The sequence below is a fragment of the Rhineura floridana genome, chromosome 20, assembly GCF_030035675.1.
Source record: "Rhineura floridana isolate rRhiFlo1 chromosome 20, rRhiFlo1.hap2, whole genome shotgun sequence".
Classification (NCBI taxonomy): Eukaryota; Metazoa; Chordata; class Lepidosauria; order Squamata; family Rhineuridae; genus Rhineura; species Rhineura floridana.
Genome location: NC_084499.1, coordinates 2155906 through 2179366, shown reverse-complemented (window position 1 = coordinate 2179366; position 23461 = coordinate 2155906). Strand labels below are relative to the sequence as shown.

The 23461-nt window shown below is 46.8% G+C and overlaps 1 protein-coding gene across 5 annotated transcripts; it reads right to left on the bottom strand.

The window, feature by feature from the left end:
• Positions 1-2: 2 nt before the first annotated feature.
• On the bottom strand, positions 3-22994 carry CLIC3 (chloride intracellular channel 3). 5 transcript variants are annotated; one of them, XM_061604442.1, is made up of 7 exons: positions 22749-22992; positions 13306-13394; positions 5544-5653; positions 4120-4245; positions 3088-3194; positions 1684-1859; positions 3-1429 (listed from the first exon to the last, which is right to left on the bottom strand). In XM_061604442.1, exons 2-7 carry the CDS (start codon positions 13339-13341, stop codon positions 1268-1270), a joined length of 717 nt encoding a protein of 238 aa, XP_061460426.1. In that variant the 5' UTR covers positions 13342-13394; positions 22749-22992; the 3' UTR covers positions 3-1267. The 5 variants fall into 5 exon arrangements, with proteins under 5 accessions (XP_061460426.1, XP_061460427.1, XP_061460424.1 ...); XM_061604443.1 differs by lacking the exon at positions 22749-22992 and adding an exon at positions 22668-22714; XM_061604440.1 differs by lacking the exon at positions 13306-13394 and having other exon boundaries at positions 22749-22994.
• Between the last annotated feature and the right edge of the window lie 467 nt (positions 22995-23461).

Sequence of the window (23461 nt, the reverse complement as noted above, 5' to 3'; positions counted from 1 at the left end):
ACTGAAAAAAAATAAAGCCTTTATTGAAGGTCACTTTATTGGTGAGTTTGTGGTTGAGGTGAGGCTTTAACCCACCCTTAGCCGACATGGTGGCCATCAGATGTTTTGGACTACATGCTGGGTGGCTGGGACTGATGGGAAGTGTAGTCCAAAAAATCTGCTTTTAAACAGTGGCTTCTACATTCACAGGATTTCTTGAGACATCAGCTTAAATTGCAGTTGGGGACATAATTAGCTACAACCAGCCATTTATTTGGGGGGGGGGTTGGTGGAATACAGATGTTGTCTGCAGTTTAGCATGCTGGGAATAAGTTCTACCTGCTGGGTTAACATCTGGCAGAGATGCATTTATGTTGTGAATGCTCATCAGCATAGAGTATTTTTCCCCAGAGAGGTGGCAATCTTAAGTCTGCTTTTGCATCAGTTTAACTGCCATGCCTCTCTGACAGAGGAAAATTCGCAATGTCTGTTACACCCTGATAGCTCCAGTTGAGTAACTATGTTATTTAAAAATACCAAAAAGAAAGGGGACACAACTACCATGAAAGTTTTAAAAATACAAGCCCACCTTTAAAATTTACTCCACCTACTGAAAAGCTGCCAGTTCAGAAAAGCTTGAGATTGCTTCCAATGTCAACACAGGCTAGGGCTGTAGCAAGCCTCCTGGAACGGTATTCTGTGAGAGAGCATGCGGATCGTGTGTGACCTTGCTGTTCAACATGAAGTCGAGCTGATAATGCTGTTAAGGTGGCCTCAAACTCGGTGGAATTGCAGTAAGGCAGAGGAAAGGGCTAAGGTCTCCACTATGTCAAGGGTCCCCTCTTGGTCAGTCCTTGTGGCTGAAGCCGAAAGTGTTGGCTGAGGGAGGAGGTACGATGCTCTGCCTGGATAAGATAAAGTCCTCTGTGAGCAAGACCTGAAGGCCTGTGGTGACGAAAGCCAGCAGCCAGGCTGCATTGCCAAGGACAGCATGACCTCAGCAGTCAATAGTCATTGATTCTGAAGCAACCTGAGTTTGGGACTGCCAGAGGCTACTGCCAGGAGGGTTGTTTCAGCTTAAGGACAAGATGCTAAATGGCAACTGGGCTTTGGAGGGCGCCTGCATGGCAGAGTGAAATCAGAGTTTCTTCCCATCTTGGCCAGTGAGAGTCCCTTAAGTGTGGTAGCTCCGATGGTGAAGAAAGAGGGCAGAGCCAGTCAGCCAAGTGGGGGGGCGGGCGGTGTACTGGCCATTTCCTCCAGCCAGCCCAAGGAGCAACACCACTCTCTACTTGAGCGGCCTGACCACGGTGCGGTAGGCCTGGATGATCTCCTTGCTGTTGGGGCAGGTGTACTTGAACTCCTTCACATCTGCAGCACTGTTGAGGTAGCGCCACACGCCACACAGCTCCTTGGGGATGCCTGTCTGCCGATAGTGCTGGCACACGACCTGCAGGGGGAGAAGGAGGAAACCAAGGGTCAAGAGAGGGCCAAAGATGCATCCAGGCTTTGTATGGGTAGTGATGAAGAATGGGAGAGTATGCCCTACTAAAGTGTGCAGGAAAAGAGTATTATTATTATTAGATTTATATCCCACCCTTCCCCTCGCAGGAGCCCAGGGCAGCATCCCTATCCTTGGGGGACAGGGAGGCACAGAACAATTATCATCAGCTCGCTGCCCTCAATTTGTGATGCGGCACTCACATTAACAATGTTGAGCTTGGGTAAGAGACCGCAGTCAGCAAGGGTCAGCTGGTCACCGTCCAGGAACCGCCTCTGGGAGACAGCGAGCTGGGGGTCCTTCACCAACTCGTGTTCCAGGGGGGTGTTCAAGTACCTGTCCAGCTTAAGGAGAGCTTTGAGGAGGTTCTTTTGCAGGACTGGAAGAAAAATGCATGGAAGAAGTCACTCCGCAGCCAAGGAGCCCAGGTTGGATGCTCAGAGAGAAGGCACCGGCCTGCCACTGAACCTCAGAACCCTGCCAGATCAGAGCATGGGGAGGGTGGTGCTACTTAGCTCAGCATCCAAAAGGGCCCCTGGAAAGCCCACAAGAAAGTCAAGGAACACCACCTCCCCCCACATTCGTCCAGCAAATGTCCAAGTCCTTTGAGGAACGTTTGGGAAAGCTAGGTTGTTCAGTCTGGAGAAGAGAGGGCTTATTTTTATGTTCTTACATTTATATCCCACCTTTCTTCCATCATGAAACTCAAAGTGGCTTACATGCTGTTCCCGGGTGGCCAGTCACCTATCTAGGCACTGCCCAGATCCAGACCTGCTTAGCTTCAAGCAAAGTGGTGACCTCAGGGGCTTTTAGAGTCCAGGGCGGGGGCACCTGTGTCTCTCCAGATGTTTCTAGATTACAACTCCCAGTTTCAGCATCCCTGACCATTGGCCATGCTACCTGGAGGTGATGAAAGAGACTTCTGGAGGGCCACAGGTTGTCCTCCCATTTCAGACCATACTTTGGGTTAAGTGGAACTATGATTGTGCTCTTCAAATATCAGAAGGCCTCTCATAGGGAAGGGAGAACAGGTTTGGCCTCTTGCTCCAGGCAGCAGGACTAGACGCAGTGGACGGAACTTGCAGGAAAGCATATTTTGGCTAAACATTATCAAAAAGAGCCTCACAGGAGAAGCTGTTCAACGCTGGAACAATCTGCCTCCGGACATGATGGGCTCTCTTTCACTGGAGTTCTTTAGGCAGAGGATGGACAGCCATCTGCAAGAGATGCTGCCATTAACTCTATATTATAGATGTAACATAGGCATGCTAACTCCAGCAGTGAAGGTAGCATTGTTAGCCTCCTCCTCCATAAATTTGTCTAATCCTCTTCTAAAGGCATCCATGTTGGTGGCCATCAGCATCACTACATTTTGTGGCAGCAAATTCCGTAGTTTTCACAAGGTGCTGCTGTGTGAGGAAGTTCTTTCTTAAGTGTCTGTCCTGACTCTTGCACCCTTCAGCTTCATTGGATGGCCCTGTTGGGTTCTAGTATTATGAGGGAGAAAAAAGTCTCCAGAAATTTCACACTGTCTGGTTCTATGTAATGTGAAATTTCTCCCAACCACCCCTGCTGTGATCTACGCACATGTCCACCCACCGCCTTACCTTCATCCTGAGCAGGCACTGGATTCTTGATGTAGGCAGAGAAACGGTGGAAGACGTCATTTCCAGCTACGCTAGACTCTTTGTACCTGGGCACCAGGCTTGGGAAACTGGAGAGAGAGAGAGAGACTGCAGCACAGCAGCTCAGGGACTGCGGTGTGCATCAGAAAGCCCTCACCTCTGCCATGAGCTCACTCCATGACCTTAGTTGGGCATGGCACTCTCTTGGCCTCAGACTTCCCATCTGCAGATAGGGCTTAATAATACTGATATACTTTACATGGTTGTCATAGTAAGGATTACCACAATGCATGTGAAATGCTTTGCATGACTAACCCCCCCCATATATAGGGGTTCAGAGTTTATATATATATATAGAGAGAGAGAGAGAGAGAGAGAGAGAGTTTTGAAAGCAACAAACAGAACTTCACTCAAGCTTGCTCTGGATCCCTATAAAGATTCCGTTAATCACCTAAAATATATGAACGTAATCGTGATTAACAAAACAGAGGTTTTTACTGTATTAACAAAACGTTTCAGCTTCCGCCTTCATCAGCGGTTAACATACAAATGCTGTTACCAAGGTGGCAGTTATAGAGCTTTCAGGATGGAATGCCACCGCCACTTAGCTTCTGCAAATGAAGCCCCTCTGAGCATGCCATCCTCAAAGCTCTATAATAGTTAATACAATAAAAACCTGTTTTGTTAATCACAATTATGTTCATATATATATATATAAACTCTGAACCCCCAAACCTAGAAGAACAACTGCTCTTCTAGGTGGTCGTTGATGATGATGATGATAATAGTTTATATCCCACCTTTTCCCCAGAACTGGGACTCAAAGCAGCTTACAAAAATTAAAACAAATACAGTTAAAAACATATAAAGAAGACATACTGGAGTTATCTTCCCTGTGTCTTCTGCTGATGCCCCCTTAATTTCCCCAACATGATGGGTCTGGATCCAGCAACATCCTTTCAGATAATGGGCGATGACCAACCTCCAGCCCTCTTGGCTGGCTGGGACACTTACGTTGGAGGTCCGAGGGTCTCCTCCAGAAACTCTTCAATCTTGAGTGTGTCTGTTTTGGGCTCCCCATCATACAACAGGACAGGAAGCTGTGCTCCTGGGGCAAAATCCTTCAGCACATCCAGGGACCTGAAATTGGGGGGGGTGAGGGTGAGGAAGAGATTGTTCCTGATTCTTTAACAGGTCCATGACTGCAGATCCCGAGTGCTCAGCTCCAGAAAAAGGGGAGTGCCAAGTCTGGGGTTCCCAGTGAGGCTTCAGCGTAGCCCCAAACCTCTTGATACCAAGTCCCAATCCTTGGATATATGAAGCAATAGCCAAGAAAAGGGTGCCTCTGAGGATATACAGAATGCCTGTCAATGAGTAATGTTAGTCAATCCCCACACACTGGATGAAGATGCAGGGGGTCAAGTCAAATGGTGGCTTCCAGAGCTATTTGGGAGTGGTGGGGAGGGGCAGGAGGTAATCACTGGCTACCATTCCCTTGGACATTCTTCCCCAGTCTGCTGCCCTCCAGATATTTTAGGGGAGAACTCCCATCAGACCCAGTCGGCATTGATGTGCTGGAGTAGGCAATATGGTCGTGCTGGCTGGGGCTGATGGGAGTTGTAGTCCAAAACATCTGGAGGGCACCAGGTTGAGTACGGCAGGGCGAGGGGCTGGCGGATCCCCTTCCAATCCTCATCTCACTCCTTTGTTATTCCGTGTTTTTGGTCTGCCCTGCAATATGCACTTCCTGAATTTCACTTTAAAAACCTAGGAGAATTTCAGCCGTTTTGGAACTGCAGCATGTGCAGAATTTGCCACAGCTTTTGGCCATTTGCATCTTTTCCTCTCCAAAATCCACATCACCAACATGGGGATGCACATGGATAAAACACTGCTGAAAAGAAAAGAGCAGCAATCTTGATGCAGTGGTGGAACTTTGGGCCACAGACTCTTTTCGTGGAGTGCTTTCCAGGTATGCACACGGGTTCCACTTCAAAGCACTGTAAGTGGGCACGCATGTGCACACACACCCCTTGATGCAGATACAAAGGCCGCAGCAAGAGTGCTTTTTGGGGAGGGGAAGGGGGTTGCTATTGCTTTATCTGTATACACCAGCGAAGGGGAACCTATGCCGTTGTTGAATTCAGAAACAGGAGTGGAAACTGCCGATGTTTGCTTATTTGTCCTATGTCTGGAACAGAAAGCAATCCAGCAAATACAATCCGTATTCATTGTTGTTGCTTTTAGTCTGCAAATGATACACAATTGATTACAGTCCCCCACCATCTGTTTGCATTGGGTTTTCTTTGCATTGACGTCCCAGTGGGAAGTCCACCTGGAGGACATGACCTAAGAGCTCCTACCCCTCCTGCAGTTTCCAGAAACGACTTCAATATGCACATGGGGATGCCACAGGGTGGGGTTAGGGGATTTCTCACCTCTTCGTATCCACTGTAGTGAGAGTAAAAGGTACCCCTTTCAGGAGCAGAATCATGAAGAGGCGTTGGCAGAAGGGGCAATGGCCAATGGTCTCGCCATCATCGCTTGCCTAAAGAGAGAGTGAAGAGAAGCAAACAGAACCTGCTCACTTTTAGTTATCCTGAAATATGAGATATAAGCAGCCGATTTAGAGTACAGGTTCAAACTGGTTCCAAAAGAGTCATTCCCAGGGAACTCTGGGTACTATAGCAGGAAGGCACAGAGACTCTGTTCAAGCTCCCATGCCCCCCTTTCATAGAACTATACTGTAATCCAAGCGTCTTCTCCAAATTTCCCAAAATTCTTTGTAGGGGAGGGGAAGCCATGAGAGTTAAACCGATATGAAACCAGAATGCAATTGCAGTGCAGATGTTCTGCAATCTTATCAAAAGTCTTTCAGCTTTGGATTTTGTCTCAGGTCAAATTTCAGCGCTGACTCTTCTCACGCCTGGTATGTGCGTTGACTGCGTATTTCCTTTGGGTGTGGCATGGGCTCCTGTGAGCAGAATGTTTTGCTGTACTTTCGTATCCCTCTCCTCCCCACCTCTGTTTTTCAATTATGTGTTCAATCTTTGCCTTTTAAGCCATCCAGCACGCATGCCATGTGCCTCATCTTCACCTCGGCTGCAGGTTTTCTGCCTGAGCATTACAGTCACCTGCCACACATTGGCACCCTCGGGGCTTGCATCAACAGGGTTGCTGTTCTATTTTTGCAAAGCTGAAGAAGCGACATTTGAACACTGCGCCTCATGTTCAGTATTGGGATGAGAGATACTTGTTCTACCAGAGAGGTTGCTCAAGGTTGGAGGCCCAGTGGGGCTTCAATTGGAGAAAACCGGTTTGGGTGAGGCATTACTCTGAGTGCAGGTGGTGGTGGTGGCGGGGAGGAAGAAGCAGGCAGAGGAGGAGCACTGTGCACAGGATAGCATGTGCTAAGGCGCTCAGTATCTTCTTGGTGGAAACTTGCCTGAGGCCTTGGCTGATCTCAAATCTCTCTCCAGATCAAAAAGAGGAGGCCCGTGGAAAAGAGAGAAAGAGAGAGATTGTTTCTGCTTCAAGTGAGGGAAATTATTATAATTACTGTTATTCATTTGTAGAGGGAGTGCTTAAAATTTACTCCGCACTTCACAGTAAATTAAAACAAAATCAGCTAAGGACCAGCCTGACAACTTGTAGTCAAAATCAGACCACCTTAGAGGTGGAAAGATCTGCCAATTTTGGTCCTCAGTTTCTCATTTTTATTTATTTATTTATTATTTGATTTATATCCCTCCCTTCCTCCCAGCAGGAGCCCAGGGCGGCAAACAGAAACGCTAAAAACACTTCAAAACATCATAAAAAGACCTTGAAATACATTAAAACAAAACAAAAACATTTTTAAAAAGCTTTAAAAACATCTTTAAAAACAAAAAAGGGTTAAAATATATTATTAAAGAAAACATATTAAAAGCAATTCTAACACAGACGCAGACTGGGATAGGTCTCAACTTAAAAGGCTTGTTGGAAGAGATTTTTCCAATCTCAGATTCAGTTCTCCACATTTCTGCAGCTATTTTCTATTTTTTTAATCCTCATGAAAATTCTCCAGCATTTTAGTGCAAAGTTCTCTTAATCAACACATTTTTGTAGACAGTTTTGACTAATGTACACATTTTTGCAAGCAATTTCTTGTCAATGCATTTTTGCATGCTATTTTTACTCATATGTTCATTTCTATGTACACTTTCCCCTAACGTACACATTTTGTAAACATTGGTTGGAGAACTACACTGCAAAATTTGCACAAGCGCTGATTATGAAGGATGGCTGTGTTTCAGTTCTCATACAGTTTTGGAAAGTGTGGATTTCATATATTTGGCTTGAAATGTGAACTGAATCAAGTTTCTCACCCATCCCTAGACTAGATGCAAGACGGGGCAGCGGATGTGGTGGAAAGAGACACAGGGACATGTGGAAAGAGAGTTTAGAATATGCAAAAGAGAATTAGACACACACAAATGCCTTTCTCAAGGGGTACAACCAAAGTTGGAAACCAAAGGGAGTGGCAGTTATGGAGACCAGGGTTTGAATCCCCACATAGCCATGAGCTCACTGGATGACCTTGGGCCAGTCACTGCCTTTCAGCCTCATGAAAACCCTATTCATAGGGTTGCCATAAGTCGGAATCGACTTGAAGGCAGTACACATACACAAGTAAAGGCAGAGAAACACTTAGGGGACAGAAAGTTAAGTGGGGGGTGCCCAAAAGGAGGTCAAAGTGGAGCCTGGGCTGGACAGGTGAAAGAGTCATCATTCAGGGCTGCTCAAGGGCTGCAGTGAGCCATTGCAAATCAAGGGCTGCAGACCCAACTTTCACGTTGCCTGATGCTGCCTCTGATGATAACAATGCTGTTTCACTCACTGCGCTGCAGGTTATATACTGTACTGGTGCACATAAATAATCAAGAATGAGAAAGCTCGCATCTGCTGCAGAATTGAATGGAAGGTGCTTCTGAGCACATGCAGAGTGCCTTTACAGCATTCCAAGTCAGGATTTTTCAGGCTCAGTGTCTCTTTATATTAGAAATCAAGAGCCAGTGGGGTGTAGTGTTTAAGGTGTTGGACTACGACCTGGGAGACCAGGGTTTGAATCCCCACACAGCCATGAAGCTCACTGGGTGACCTTGGGCCAGTCACTGCCTCTCAGCCTCAGAGGAAGGCAATGGGAAACCCGCTCTGAATACCGCTTACCATGAAAACTCTATGCATAGGGGTGCCATAAGTTGGAATCAACTTGAAGGCAGTCCATTTCCATTTACCAGTGATGACAGCACAGGTAGAACATGGTCTGGGTGGGGCATGTTGTCAGACAAAGAAGTATTGTAGACAATGACACACATACACACGGGGAGAGTGACAGAGAGAGAGAGAAAACCACCAAGACACTCAGTGGTGTGGTATGCAAAGGGCCTTGTTCTATTCAAAACCTCACCCCATCAGAATTTTACTGTGGCGGCCTCCAAAACCAGGCACTATTTGGGGATTCTGTTTCAAAGCCAGCATGGGATTATTTCTGGGGTGTGGCCTATTATTGCTGCTACTTATTGTCTTTTATTCTGATCTGTTGGTTTTAAAGATGTTTTACAGTTGCATGATAATTTATTACATTCCTGCTGAAAGCCACTCCATGCTCCAGACAGATTTATATTTACCATATAAATAGATATGTTCTCTCCTATTGACCTCCATCTTTCTTCATTCATCCAAAACTTTTTTTTTAAATCATCCAGACATTTCGTTTTCCCTTTTTAAAGGGAGATCTATGGTGTCTTCTCAAATTCCAGAGAGTTGCCATATGCTTCAAAACCCACACAATGTTTTGTGGCACCATTAAGACTAACAGATTTATACTGGCTCTCTGGCCACAAAAGCTGATGCCACAAATGATACGTTTGTTTTGCCTTTAAGATGTCTTCAGGCTCCTTGCTGTCAGTTCTCAGCATCTTTTGTTTCCCTCTGAAATATATATTCAATGCGGTTTGCATGCTTTGCAATCATATGTGCCAATTATACAGTATGTTTTATGGTGGAAGTGCTTTGCATACTTTGTCTTCATCAACTTTACAGCAGCCCTTCAAGGCAGGCCTGTATTTTGATCCCCACATTCCAAACTGGTGACTGAAGAAGTGATCAAGAACCCCTAATTAGTTCAAGCTGCTGATGGTGAGATGTGAACATGGGATTTTGCAGCTCGCAGCTACAGTATGCTAGTTTCTATTGAATTAATTAGAGCAAAAATAATGTCCAAGCCTTCATCAGGGGGGGCTTTCGGGGGCCCCAATTAGCGTAGTGACGGGTTATGGGAGGTATGGCGCTAGGAGGAGAACGTGCCAGGTAAGGGGAACTCGCCCCAGACAAGTTGTGTCTGTGCCTTGTTCCGGTTCTCCTCAAGGCCACAGAACTGCTGGTTGTTCTATCAGCCAGCCCTTAGATCTCCTGGTGCTGCTTTTGAATGCCAGGTCGGTATATAATAAAACCTCCCTTGTCCACGATTTAATTGTGGATGAGGGTGCCGACCTGGCATGTATAACCGAGACCTGGGTGGGTGAGCAGGGAGGAGTTGCTCTTTCTCAGCTTTGTCCACCTGGGTATACGGGGCAGCACTATGGTAGACCTGAGGGTTGGGGAGGCAGGGTCGCTGTGGTCTATAGGAGTACTTTCTCTCTCACCAGGCATCCTGTCCAGATGACGACTGGTCTAGAGTGCCTCCACCTTGTGCTGGGGCAAGGAGACAGACTGGGGATCCTGTTGGTGTGCCGCCCACCTTGCTGCCCAACAGCTTCCCTAGCTGAGCTGACAGAGATAGTCTCGGAGGTATTGCTGAGGTCCCCCAAACTTGTGGTGTTGGGGGACATCAACATTCATGCTGAGACTGTTTTATCTGGGGTGGCTCAGGACTTCATGGCCTCCATGACAACCATGGGGCTGTCTCAATTTGTTACTGGCCCAACGCATGTGTCGGGTCACACTCTTGATTTGATCTTCGCCACTGGTCATGGAAATGGTGATCTGGAGGTAGGGTGTTTTTCATCTACTCCATTGTCATGGACAGATCACCGCCTGCTGAGTTTTAGACTTACGACGACTCTTTCCCTCTGCAAGGATGGGGGACCTATTAAGTTGGTCCGCTCTCGGAGGCTTATGGATCCTATTGGTTTTCAGACGGCTCTGGGAGTTTTTCCAGCTGATAGTACTGGCGCTCCTGTCGAGGCCTTGGTCGAACTGTGGAATACGGAGATGGCCCAGGCTATCGACACAATTGCTCCCGCGTGCCCTCTTCGATGCAGAGCTCATACAGCTCCGTGGTATACCCCGGAGCTGAGAGTGATGAAGCAAGAGAGAAGGAGGCTGGAGTGCAGATGGAGACGAACTCCAGACGGATGCAGTTATGCTTTGGTAAGTGCCTCTACTAAGTCGTATATAAAAGCGGTAAGGGCGGCGATGAAGTTCCACTTCGCTGCCTCTATTAGCAGAGCTTTTTAGGGTTGTACGAGGACTCTTACATTCTGGTCCTCGAGATACTATTGAAACATCTGAAGCTTGCTGTAACGACATCGCAGGGCACTTCCAAAATAAAATCGCATGCATCCGTAGGGACCTAGACTCCGATGTTATGACAGTCGAATCCATTGAAGTGTCCAGAACACGGCCTTGTCTTTCATTATTGGATGAGTTTCAGTTGGTGCAGCTTGAGGAAGTGGACAAGGTGCTTGGATTGGTGCGGGCAACCACATCTACTCTAGATCCTTGTCCATCTTGGCTAGTGAAGGCTAGCAGGACTACTACCACCGGCTGGGCCAAGGAAGTGATAAATGCCTCCTTGAGTGAGGGAGTAGTCCCTAGTAGTCTCAAGGAGGCAGTAGTAAGACCTCTTTTAAAGAAACCTTCCTTAGACCCAGATAACTTGAACAATTATAGACCGGTGGCGAATGTCCCCTTTTTGGGCAAGGTTCTGGAGCGGGTGGTCGCCGGTCAACTCCAGGTGCTCTTGGATGAGACCGATTATCTGGATCCGTTTCAATCCGGTTTTAGGCCTGGTTTTGGCACTGAAACAGCCTTGGTCGCCCTGTATGATGACCTATGTCGGGAGCGGGACAGAGGGAGTGTGACTCTGTTGATTCTCCTTGATCTCTCAGCGGCGTTTGATATCATCGACCATGGTATCCTTCTGGGGAGACTCGCGGAGTTGGGAGTTGGAGGCACTGCTTGGCAGTGGTTCCGCTCCTACTTGGCGGATCGTCGCCAGAAGGTAGTACTTGGGGAACATTGCTCGACACCTTGGACTCTCCATTGTGGAGTCCCTCAGGGGTCGGTTTTGTCCCCCATGCTTTTTAACATCTACATGCAGCCTCTGGGTGCTGTCATCAGGAGTTTTGGAGTGCGTTGCCACCAGTACGCTGATGACACGCAGCTCTATTTCTCCTTTTCATCTTCTACAGGTGAGTCTGTGGATGTGCTGAATCACTGCCTGACCGTGATAATGGACTGGATGAGAGCTAATAAACTGAGACTCAATCCAGACAAGACTGAGACACTGTTGGTGAGTGCCTTCCCTGCCCAGATGGTGGATGTTTATCCTGTTCTAGATGGGGTTACACTCCCCTTGAAGGAACAGGTTCGTAGTCTTGGGGTTCTTTTCAATCCTTCCTTGTCTCTGGAGGCGCAAGTGGCCACGGTGGCAAGGAATGCGTTCTACCACATTCGGTTGGTAGCCCAGCTACGCCCCTATCTGGACAGGGACGACCTCGCCTCAGTTGTTCATGCTCTGGTAACTTCTAGGTTGGATTACTGTAATGTGCTCTACGTAGGGCTGCCCTTGAAGACAGTTCGGAAGCTTCAGCTAGTGCAAAACGCAGCAGCCAGACTGCTGACAAGGACCAGCCGGTCAGTGCATATAACACCTGTTCTGGCCCCTTTGCACTGGCTACCCATTTGCTTCCGAGCCAGATTCAAGGTGCTGGTTTTGACCTATAAAGCCTTACACGGCATGGGACCGCAGTATCTTGTGGAACGCCTCTCCCGCTATGAACCGACCCGGTCACTTCGCTCAGCATCTAAGGCCCTCCTCCGGGTACCAACCCATCGGGAAGCCCGGAGGACAGTTACTCGATCTAGGGCCTTTTCTGTAGTGGCCCCCGAACTGTGGAACAGCCTCCCCGAAGAGGTACGCCTGGCGCCGACGCTTCTATCTTTTCGGCGCCAGGTTAAGACCTGGCTATGCTCCCAGGCATTTTAAGCGTTTATGTTATAATTTAAATTTCTTTGTTTACTGTTTATTTATTGTGATATTTTGTATTTCTGTATTTTTAATCTTTTGTACACCGCCCAGAGAGCTACTCGCTATGGGCGGTTTAAAAATGAAACAAATAAAAATAAATAAATAAAATAATAAATCAGGGGATGATTTGTTGATGGTAAGATCTACTGTCTCTTCTCTCACTCTTGAATTCCTACACTGTAATATAATCCCAAATACTGGCATTGGCTATATAGTGGTACATAATGAGCACATGCTCAGAGGGCTTTTCATTCCTATATCCCAAACTCCAAGGTTGAGATGAAGTACTGAAAACAGGTTCTGGGGCTGGAAGACACAGGAAGGTGAGGTTTGGAAGAAATACTCCCCCCCCCCGCCGCCCTCCTCTAGCAGGAAAGAGGGAACTGAGGCCGTAATGTTCCATCACTGTGTGCTTTTTGACAATTGGTCAAGAAGATGCACCTTTCTACTTGGGCATTTGGCTGACTGGGTGTTTTCATTCCAGCTCCATTGCTGTTTGCTTAATTTATTCAATTAAACTGTATTTAACAAAAATATATACCGCCACTTGATTGCAGTAAAGCTCAATGCAGTTTACAAAAACATAAAATAAAACCACTGCTGGGAGCAATAGCTTAAAAGGAACCTCCATGTCCAGGGGCAGTTTACCAGCTACTGGGACAAGATAACAGGAATAGCCCCTTACCAGCTCATGGGGTCCTTGGAGACAGGATGCAGGATTAGATGGATGAGACTGCATTTGCATTCTTTCATGCAAGAGCCCACTGTGAATGCAAACACCAGGCTCTTTGCCATTGGATTGGAACTGCCAGTGCACGGATGGCTCAAGACTACTTTTGGCACCTCTGCACCCCGAAACAACAGCCTCTTTCCCCCCCACCCCCACCATTGCCTCCCCATCTCACCTTGACAAACAGCTGGAGTTTGGAGCTCTCAGCCATCTTGTTCACGTTCCGGTAGAAAAACAGGCAGATCTCCAACACTCCGTTCTGATCTGTTTTATAAATTAGACACACCCTTCACAAAGCTTCACCAGCAACATTCCTCCTCTCCTCTCAACGCCCTGTTTCTGCAGCTACCAGAGAAACTCCCTGACTCCTGCTGTGGCAACAGCACAGATGAAGAATTCTGTGTAACCCAAAAGCCTGTGCAGCCATCTACACCAAATGATAGAAACGGATAAGTGAGTGAAATATCCAGGTAGCACTGAGAATAGATTCAAAAGTATTCTGTAACTCATGAAGGGGGAAGGATTGGTTCTGCAATGTTTGTTTCGAGGACACTGGTAGAAAACTCAGGGTGGGGTGGGGAGATGACCTAGAACTATCCGCTGAAAGAATCAGAAACTTTGCAAGGGTAATGAAGGAAATAGCTTTTGAGCATTATGCTCCTCAAAGGACAAAAACTTAGGGTGCAAAGCGTGTGTGTGGGGAAATGGCCAACATTAAAAGTGTGATCAAGCCCAACCATGCATGCAATAGAATGGATGGATAGGGGAGTTCCCCCTTCTCACATTTTCACCACCAGCCTTGCCTGTGGAGAAGGGGATTTGCTGTGACAGCCAGGAATGACCTGCTCTTGCTTGCTACTGACAGCAGCACTGACAAGCATTGAAAATGGAAATGGACTGCCTTCAAGTTGATCCCTACTTATGGTGACCCTACGAAGAGGGTTTTCATGGTAAGGGGGGTTACCATTGCCTTCCTCTGAGGCTGAGAGGCAGTGACTGGCCCAAGGTCACCCAGTGAGCTTTGTGGCTGTGTGGGGATTCGAACCCTGGTCTTCCAGGCCGTAGTCCAACACTCTAACAAGCATTACCTATACATATATGGATACACACACACTTCCAATGCTTTGATTCATGGTGACTTGTGCAATTTGACCCCAGAAATGTTGCAAGGGAACCAAGAGAGAAATCCCTTCACCTCTCCTCACACCTCAATTCTTTGCCTGTTAAAGCCTGAAAAAACTTTGACCCAGGTCCACGCTGAGAAAGTATGGCAGAAAAAGCAGGGAGCTCCTGAAGTGAGGCACTCAGATGCTTTGCTCTTTGCTCGAAAGCTCACTGGCCACAACGGAAACTGGATGTATGCCACACCGTTCTCTCGTTCCACCCTTTGGAAGAGAAAGAAGAGTGACCCACAGTGCGCGTGTTCTGCCTGTAGCCAGCCCAAGGCTGAGTACAAGCCAGCCGGCTCACTTCCTGTTACATAAGGGCCTTTTGTAATCACTGAAACTGTTCTGGCTCTCCTGGTGTGGATCAGAGACGCATAGGGGAAAAAATGCTGAAGGGTCATCAATCATCCAGGTTCCACCTTCTTGCACCTTAGCCTCTAAAGGGCCAGCCCTGTCATTTGGCAGAGTGAGACAGCTTCTTCAGGTGGCAGCTGCAGGTGTTGTGTGTGTGTGTGGGGGAGAGAATGGCGGTGAGGTTTTGGGAGGATAGGGCTGTGTGTGGTCACCCCACAGACCTGACCTGCATCTTCTGGTCTCAGGTGCAACAGAGGATTTTGTTTCACCATAGTTTTGAAGTAAGATTTAACTTCCACTTCATCTCCTGGCACCCACCATCAACCAGCCCTTGTTGATTTGATCAGCTTCCAGTTGGACCTCTCACAATAGCACATTCCCCTTGACCAAGCCATTGGGCTCCTGGTTGCCATCTTCCACAAATATTAGGGCAAGGAAGCAATAAGGACACTCTTAAGTAGGGAGCTGAAGGAACTGATCCCGAATGGCTTGATCATTGGACAGAAAATGAACGATATGGAGATCCAGAGACAGACAGTGGATTTGGACCGCAACAAAAACCAAGAGGTGAAGTTCCAGGAGTGTGCGATGATTTACACCTAAGCGTTGACATCATAAAAGTAGGCTGGCCCAGGTGGGACAAGGTGTTGTGGTCTGGAATTATACTTCCACAAGGGGTTTCATGTCCAATAAAATTTAAATTTTGTAAAGAAGATATCACAGCCAGCATTACTTACTCCCCCTCCCCTCCCCTCCTTCTCCTCCTCCTCTGAGTCATACTGGATCCTTCCCTCCCCAGCCCTGGGAGAAATCAAGAGAGCGCTTTAATGTAAAACAAACACACAGGCATGTCAGTTTCACTCTAGCAAAGCAAAGGCACAGGCATATCAATTTATTGATAGCAAAGAGGCTGGTCAGTTTTACCTTAAAGCAAAGGTACAGGCATGAATGTTTATTCACACCAAAGCAAAGCTGGTCAGTTTCACCTTAAAAGAAGCTTTCTTAAAAGCAGCTTTGTTGCTGGAGGATTCCTTAACTGATGTATTACTGTACTCCTTTTCTTGACATGAGAGCCAGTGTGGCGTAGTGGTTAGAGTGTTGGACTATGACCTGGGAGACCAGGGTTTGAATCTCCACACAGCCATGAAGCTCACTGGGTGACCTTGGGCCAGTCATTGCCTCTCAGCCTCATGAAAGCCCTATTCATAGGGTCACCATAAGTCGGAATCAACTTGAAGGCAGTCCATTTCCTTTCCTTTTTCCTTGACATACAAAATTGCTTTTTCCCTAAATCCAGCATTTCTCCTCCTACAGTACTGGAAGACTCTTATCTAGACATTCTCTACTCTGCCCCCTCTTCAGTCAATTCTGAATGTAGTTGTTAAATCACCTCTTTTGCTTACTCCATAATATTACTGAGGAGCTCAACCTTCTTGAGATTTTAAATATATTCCTGTACTTTGGATTCTAGAAAATCGTGCCAGCTAAAAGCTGTCTTTTGTTATAGCTGTCTTCCTTTGGTTTACAACATGACAGCCTTTCCAACAGATATACGCTAGTGCCTTAATCACTAACTAATCCTCCTGTGTGTAAATCATCCAAGATGCACCCCTTTTACTTGGCCAGTCATAGCCCTAGCAAGCCTAAACCACCATGCCAAGAGGCCCCATTCCCACTGGTAAAGCTGTCATCATCAGCGCTAGGTATGGCCTGTCATGGTTTGCACACACAGAACTCCATTTGCACCGAAGGTGAAGGAATAGCTCAGCTTAACTTGCAGAGGGCTCAGCCCCAGAGCCCCTTCTATTTTTGCACAAGCCACCGATGGCAAGAGAACTCAGTAGCCTCCATCTTCATTCATTTTGCACATTGCCTCTACAGTGAAAGATGAAGCAAAAATTAGATCCCCATTCAGTCACAGTTTGACTAACAAGGAGGCAAGAGCAGCAATATCAATAGGCAATATGAAGGAGGCAATAGCATCCAGAACACGGTCTTGTCCTTGTTTATTGGATGAGTTTCAGTCTGTACAGCTTGAGGATGTTGACAAGATCCTTGGACTGGTGCGGGCGACCACATCTGTGCTGGACCCTTGCCCCTCTTGGCTGGTGAAAGCTGGCAGGACCGGAACCGCTGGCTGGGCCAAGGAGATAATAAACGCCTCTCTGAGAGAGGGAGTGGTCCCTGACTGCCTAAAAGAGGCAGTTGTGAGACCGCTCCTGAAGAAACCCTCTTTGGACCCAGATAACCTGAACAACTATAGACCTGTGGCGAATGTTCCGTTCCTGGGCAAGGTGCTAGAACGGGTGGTTGCCGGCCAGCTCCAGGGGCTCTTGGATGACACTGATTATCTTGATCCATTTCAATCCGGTTTCAGGCCCGGTTTTGGCACCGAAACAGCCTTGGTCGCCCTGTATGATGACCTTTGTCGGGAGAGGGACAGGGGGAGTGTGACTCTGTTGATTCTCCTTGATCTCTCAGCTGCTTTTGATACCATCGACCATGGTATCCTTCTGGGAAGACTCACGGAGTTGGGAGTTGGGGGTACTGCTTGGCAGTGGCTCCGCTCCTACTTGGTGGGTCGCCACCAGAAGGTAGTGCTTGGGGAACATTGCTCGATGCCCTGGACTCTCCATTGTGGAGTCCCGCAGGGATCAGTACTGTCCCCCATGCTTTTCAACATCTACATGAAGCCGCTGGGTGTGGTCATCAGGAGTTTTGGGGTGCGTTGCCATCAGTACGCTGATGACACGCAGCTCTATTTCTCCTTTTCATCCACTTCAGGTGAGGCTGTTAACGTGCTAAACCGCTGCCTGGCCGCGATAACGGACTGGATGGGAACTAACAGACTGAAGCTCAATCCAGACAAGACCGAGACGCTGTTGGTGAGTGCCTTCTCTGCCCAGATGGAGGATGTTCATCCTGTTCTTGATGGGGTTACACTCCCCTTGAAGGAACAGGTGCATAGCTTGGGGGTTCTTTTTGATCCTTCCTTGTCACTTGAGGCCCAGGTGGCCTCAGTGGCACGGAATGCTTTCTACCATCTTCGCCTGGTAGCCCAGCTACGTCCCTATCTGGACAGTGACGACCTCGCCTCAGTTGTTCATGCTCTGGTAACTTCTAGACTGTACTACTGCAATGCGCTCTACGTTGGGCTGCCCTTGAAGACTGTTCGGAAAGTACAACTAGTCCAGAATGCAGCGGCCAGATTGCTGACGCGGACCAGCAGGTCCGCTCATATAACACCTGTTCTGGCCCGTCTGCACTGTCTTCCTGTTTGTTTCCGGGCTAGATTCAAAGTGCTTGTTTTGACCTATAAAGCCCTACATGGCATGGGACCGCAATACCTGGTGGACCGCCTCTCCCAATATGAACCTACCCGGACACTGCGCTCAACATCTAAGGCCCTCCTCCGAGTGCCATCCCATCGAGAAGCTCGGAGGGTGGTGACTAGAACCAGGGCCTTTTCCGTGGTGGCCCCCGAACTGTGGAACAGCAACCTCGATGAGGTGCGCCTGGCGCCGACGCTACTATCTTTTCGGCGCCAGGTGAAAACCTTTTTATACTCCCAGGCATTTTAAAGTGTGTTTTAATAGTATTTTCATCATTATTTGTATTTTGGATGTTGTTTGGTTCTTTTATTGTTTGTTAGTTTTGTTTTCTTGATTTATTGTATTTATTGTATTTATACATTGCTTGTTTTTTATCTTTTTGTACACTGCCCAGAGAGCCTTCAGGCTTAGGGCGGTATATAAATTAAATTAAATAAATAAATAAATAAAATCATCTGTGAAGGGATTCTTTTACTGATGTCTGCTGTTGCTCTAATAACCCACTCTAATAATCCAAGTTACAGAATGGTTCTTCCCAAGAGCACAGGCTCCCAGTGATTTGATTGGCACTGAGAGAAAGCATCTTTGAAGCTGTCGCCTGATGTCATAATGACATCGGCTGATTGACTGGTGGGTGGCCATGGAGGGTTGTCAAAGCTGGCCATGGAGGGTTGGGGAGGTCCCCCACCGCTGATCTAGCCTGATGAAGAGTTCCTGAGAATCCAAAAGCAAGAAACTCGCCATAAAAAGCTGGTAACAGACTATTTGGAGAAGCCTATGGTTTGGAGATCATCTTCCTACTCCAGGGTCATCCAGATAGATTTGACTTCCTATGTCAGGAAACCATAAGAGATCCAAAAGGGAGATTTATTTTCATCAAGGGAGACTTTAAAGGAGTGCAGTGATGCACCTTCATTGTCAAGCCCCACTACAGCTCAGTTTTCCTTTTGGAACTGATTCTGGACAAATGATTCCAGTTTAGGGAAGGTGAGCAAATATTGGGGGTTCAGTTTAATTGGGTCAATGACTCTAAGTTGGATAGATCTAAACAGAGGCATTCACAAAGGAAGTCCTTTCACAAATGAGGTGCACAAATGAGAAAAGTACATATTGAGATGTGGCTGGTGAGTGGCAACAGAATAATTCAGTGAGTAAGGATTACACCCATTATTCTACAGATGTGACCATATATTGATTGTTCATATCTTAATATCTAGACCTGGGGTTAACTCTATAATAAAACCTGACATTGGCTCATCTGCAGTGTCTGATCATGCCATAGTGACAGCAGCCTTTCAAATCCATGAGTCTCAGCCAGTTTCTTTCTCCATGTTTATTTAAAAAGAAAAAGAGACCCTGGCCTAACATTTTATTGAGGAAAATTGCAGCCAAGAAGCGGCATCAACAACTGTGTGAGATGTGATGAAGGCTGTAGTATGCGGGATTCTTATTAGCGAAGTAAGCCCAAATTAAGAACTTCAGAATGCAGCCCATAAAGAGAATGTGGCCTGTAAAGAGCTTCAGGAGAACAGAAAATCTCTTGATGCTGGAGGAAGAAGAAATTTTAAACTCCTGTTAGGAAAAACACACACACCAGAACTAGAGATGTTAGATATGGTATACAGGACAGTGACAAGTAGAAGAGAAGTTTAGCAATTCATTCAGAAAAACTGTGCAATACTAGCAAATTCCCTACTTGTATTTCTTGGGACCCCTCGCTGGATCGTCACCTTGTAGTGGTGAGTGGGCTTGCGTGTTCCAATAAACCCTGTGAGCGATGCCGTCGGGAGTCGTGTACTCCCAGCTGGGTCACCCATGGCGGTAAGGTCAAGGGAGAGGAACCAGACAAAGAACGATCCAAGAAAGTCCTCAACGGCAGAACAGGCAGAGGATAACAATGTGTATGTTACAACGGCTGTGAAGGCGGATGAAGGCTGCAGCAGATAAAGGACTTCCAATCGTCATGGTACCCATGCCATTGGATCAAAGTCTTTTTCTGTCAAGATTGTGTGTTGATCATGGTGCACCAATCTCCCCACATAAAACAAATTCACGCACAGGCATCTTCCATAACAAAAGTCCCACGTTGATTGGCAAATGGCGACGGGGCAGGACTGTGAAATCCAAAAGCCCCTAGTCATGGTCTGGTACATCGGCGGTGGATACAGATTCAGACGGATCCATTGTTAAAGACTATACTTTGGAAGACAATCTTACTTGGTCACGAGTGATCGCCAAGAGATTTCTTGGGAAATACAAGTCCCTGTATTTATGGCAACCAGCACAATCCATCCACAATCAGCAGCCATTCAGTTGCAATCACTGCTGTTCATTCACAGTCACCACAGTTCAGGAGTCAGTAGCTCTCCAATAGTAAACATCACTGTTCTCAGCATGCATTAAGCAGTCACCAGCAGAGGTCACCAGCAATTCATGAGGAGGCAGCAGAGATCTTGCAGCATTCTCCAGAGCTCATCAGCTGGTGGCATCAATGCAATAGCAATTACCACCGTTCATCTGCATTCACCAGTCACAAATAATCAACCAGCAGAGTCCAGCCGCAGTTAGCAGCCATCCTAGTAGTTCATTAGTTGTCAGTAGTCATTATGTAGCGCTCACCAGAGTCCTAAATAATTTCAGAATGATTAATTCTGCCTGGAAAGAGGCTGGAAGCCAGTGCAGTTGCTGGAATTGGAGGCAGGGGTGGGAACAGGATTTTCTGGGCCCAGTATACTTTATTTAGATTGAGTCCTCTACTACACTTGCCAAAGAAATGAAATGAACTGCCTTCAAGTCGATCCCGACTTATGGCTACCCTATGAATAGGGTTGTCATGGTAAGCGGTATTCAGAGGGGGTTGACCATTGCCTCCCTCTGAGGCTAGTCCTCCCCAGCTGACTAGGGCCTGCTCAGCTTGCCACAGCTAAACAAGCCAGCCCCTTCCTTGTCTGCAACTGACAGCTAGGGGGCAACTGGGCTCCCTGGGACTATGCAGCTTGCCCACGGCTGCACAGGGGGCAGGGCACGTAACCCCTGAGCCACTCCCTGTGTGGGTGATCTTTAGCTGGCCCTTGACGCCCAGGAGACACAAGCAGGGATTGAACTCACAGACTCTGGACTCCCAGCCAGGCTCTCCTCCCCACTGTGCTATACCAGCTGTGCACGCCAAAGAAGGCACAAATTTGCACAAAGTTTGCATACATATTACATCACATGCAAATGTATGCCATCTCTTTCTGGTGGTGGTGGAGCACCAAAAATAAAGCAGGGGCCACACACAAGTAATAAGATATCCAACAGCTAGAATATTACCAGATAAAGCTTTCTCCAAAATTGTGGTTCCATACTACAATAGGCTTACTCTGTTTAATATTTGCCTGCCCCATAGCTGTTAAAGAATGAGAGTCCTGCTTTCCTTCAGTGCCAACCATAAATGGCAAAGTCATGAGTTGTACATGAATTATGTTACTATAGATCTTTCACCTGATGATCTTAGACTAGCAATACTACATTCAGTGCAAGACCAGGGGTAGTATTTCAGATGGAGAGGGTCAAAAGGGATTGAAGATTTACAGCAGTTCTGTTCAGATAAATTCTGAATATCATGCTGGGATAAATTCAAGATTTAAATAGTTTAAAACCAAGCATTATATTTATTTGTTGTGGTCATTTATTAATACTTCATAATAATTACATCTTTTTCTTTTTTGAACAAAAGGATTTGAAATCCCCTTTCAACCATGAAGCTCACTTGGTGCCCATGGGCTACTCACTATCTCTCAGCCTAGCCTACCTCACAGGCTTCTTGTAAGGAGAAAGTGGAAAGGAGAAAAGCCATGTACACCTCTCTCTCTCCAAATAATAATAATAAAAACATTTAAGCATTTATACCCAGCAGCAGCACTCCACCCCCCAAGAACCCCCAAATGCCCCCCAAGGGCAGAAAAGAACTCATCACCCTTCCCAGCATATTGCTGCTACAATCAACTTGACCAACCCCTCCCCGCAATCCACTGCTGTATTTCCCTAGAAAAGAGACTGGATAACAAGAGACTGGATAACAACCCTCCAGTTAAGAAGCACACCGTGAACATTGCATGCCACTCCACCATTGCACTGCCTATGCTATAAAAACATCAGCAACAAAATGTTTGGGCAATGTGATATATATTAAAAATTAACATCTGTAACGGCATAATTTGTAATACAGCACTGGCAAAAAAAGAAGCGATGAGACACTAGAAATAAAAACACACAAAAAGCTGGGAAAACAGGCATCCCCCCCATCCTCCATGCCTTGATTGCTACATTCCACCCCTGATATTTTACAGCAAAACCAAAACCAAAACTAGTTCCCTATATTTATTACTCTGAACTTGCACAATTTCACACTCTAAACTCACTTAGCTCATCATTGGTTTGCTCAGTTCCTTCCTTGGGCCAGTTACCTCTTATCTGAACCAACCTCACATGGCGATTGGGAAACACAGAAGGGGGTATAAAATGCCTTCGGAAGGGGACTTAGTGCTTGTATCATCACTGGCATCAAATTTTGCATCCTTTAACAAAGTGATGTATCTTTGTAAAGGGTCATTTTTTTCTCCCCACCCCCCACCCCCCACCCCCAGGGCATGATTATTGTGTGTTTAGATGCATAAATTCCAGTTGCATTCAAGTGACCTTACCATGTAGGCTTATTTCAAGCAAGTAATCCTCTCACCCTGGACTCTTCTCTGCCCCTTCCTCACAAAATCCTATACACTTACCTGGGAGTAAACTCCATTAAACATAAAGACGTGTACTTCTGAGTAGATGTGTAAACTATGGGATTTTTCAAACACCCAGCCACATTTATTAGGTACTAGAATCTGCAGAAAATAATTCATAAGGAGCACCTGATCTCAAACAGAGATTACAAGGCGACAGAAGGAAGTCACTAGGCAGAAAGAAAAGAGCATGGGAGAGGGGAAAAAAGTTGTAGGTCTTAGGACCCCACGGATCCCTCCTGTCCAGAAAACTCGCTCATCAATCACAGCTGTGAGATGAGCCAACCTGACTGCTCCCACCCTTCAGTGATTTTAGCCAATGAGTGAAGAAGACTCATTGGCTAAAGACGCTGAAAGGTGGGAGCAACCAGGCTGGCTCATCTCAAAGAAAACGGAGGGCAGGAGGGAGTTCACATTTTGCTTCATAACTTTCTTTCCTGGAGGATTAGAGACTTACTTTTTGTTTTAAAATGAAAGCTGACAGTCTGGGGGCCCTGCTGACTTCTGTACCGCCACTATCTCTTCTCAACAGCCCTGACTGGAGGATGTTTCCTGCCCTGGACATTTTTTCCAAGGCCTCCTTCGACCCGAAAAATCCTTTCTCTCCCAATGCTACTTCTTCACCTTCCTGCATAATACAGACTCTCTTCCCTCTCCTTTCTTGTAGTGTAGGTGGAAAGAAGAGAGCTGGTTTGCAACTCCAATGTGTAACA

Excerpts from the sequence above, each read along its gene's own strand:
- CLIC3 (XM_061604440.1), bottom strand. The coding sequence starts at position 22,868 with ATGAATTATTTTCTGCAGATTCTAGTACCTAATAAATGTGGCTGGGTG. Across the intron at positions 5,654-22,748 it reads TTAATGGAGTTTACTCCCAG|GCAAGCGATGATGGCGAGAC; the intron begins GTAAGTGTATAG and ends CTCTCTCTTTAG. Across the intron at positions 1,860-3,087 it reads AGTGCCTGCTCAGGATGAAG|TCCTGCAAAAGAACCTCCTC; the intron begins GTAAGGCGGTGG and ends TTTTTCTTCCAG.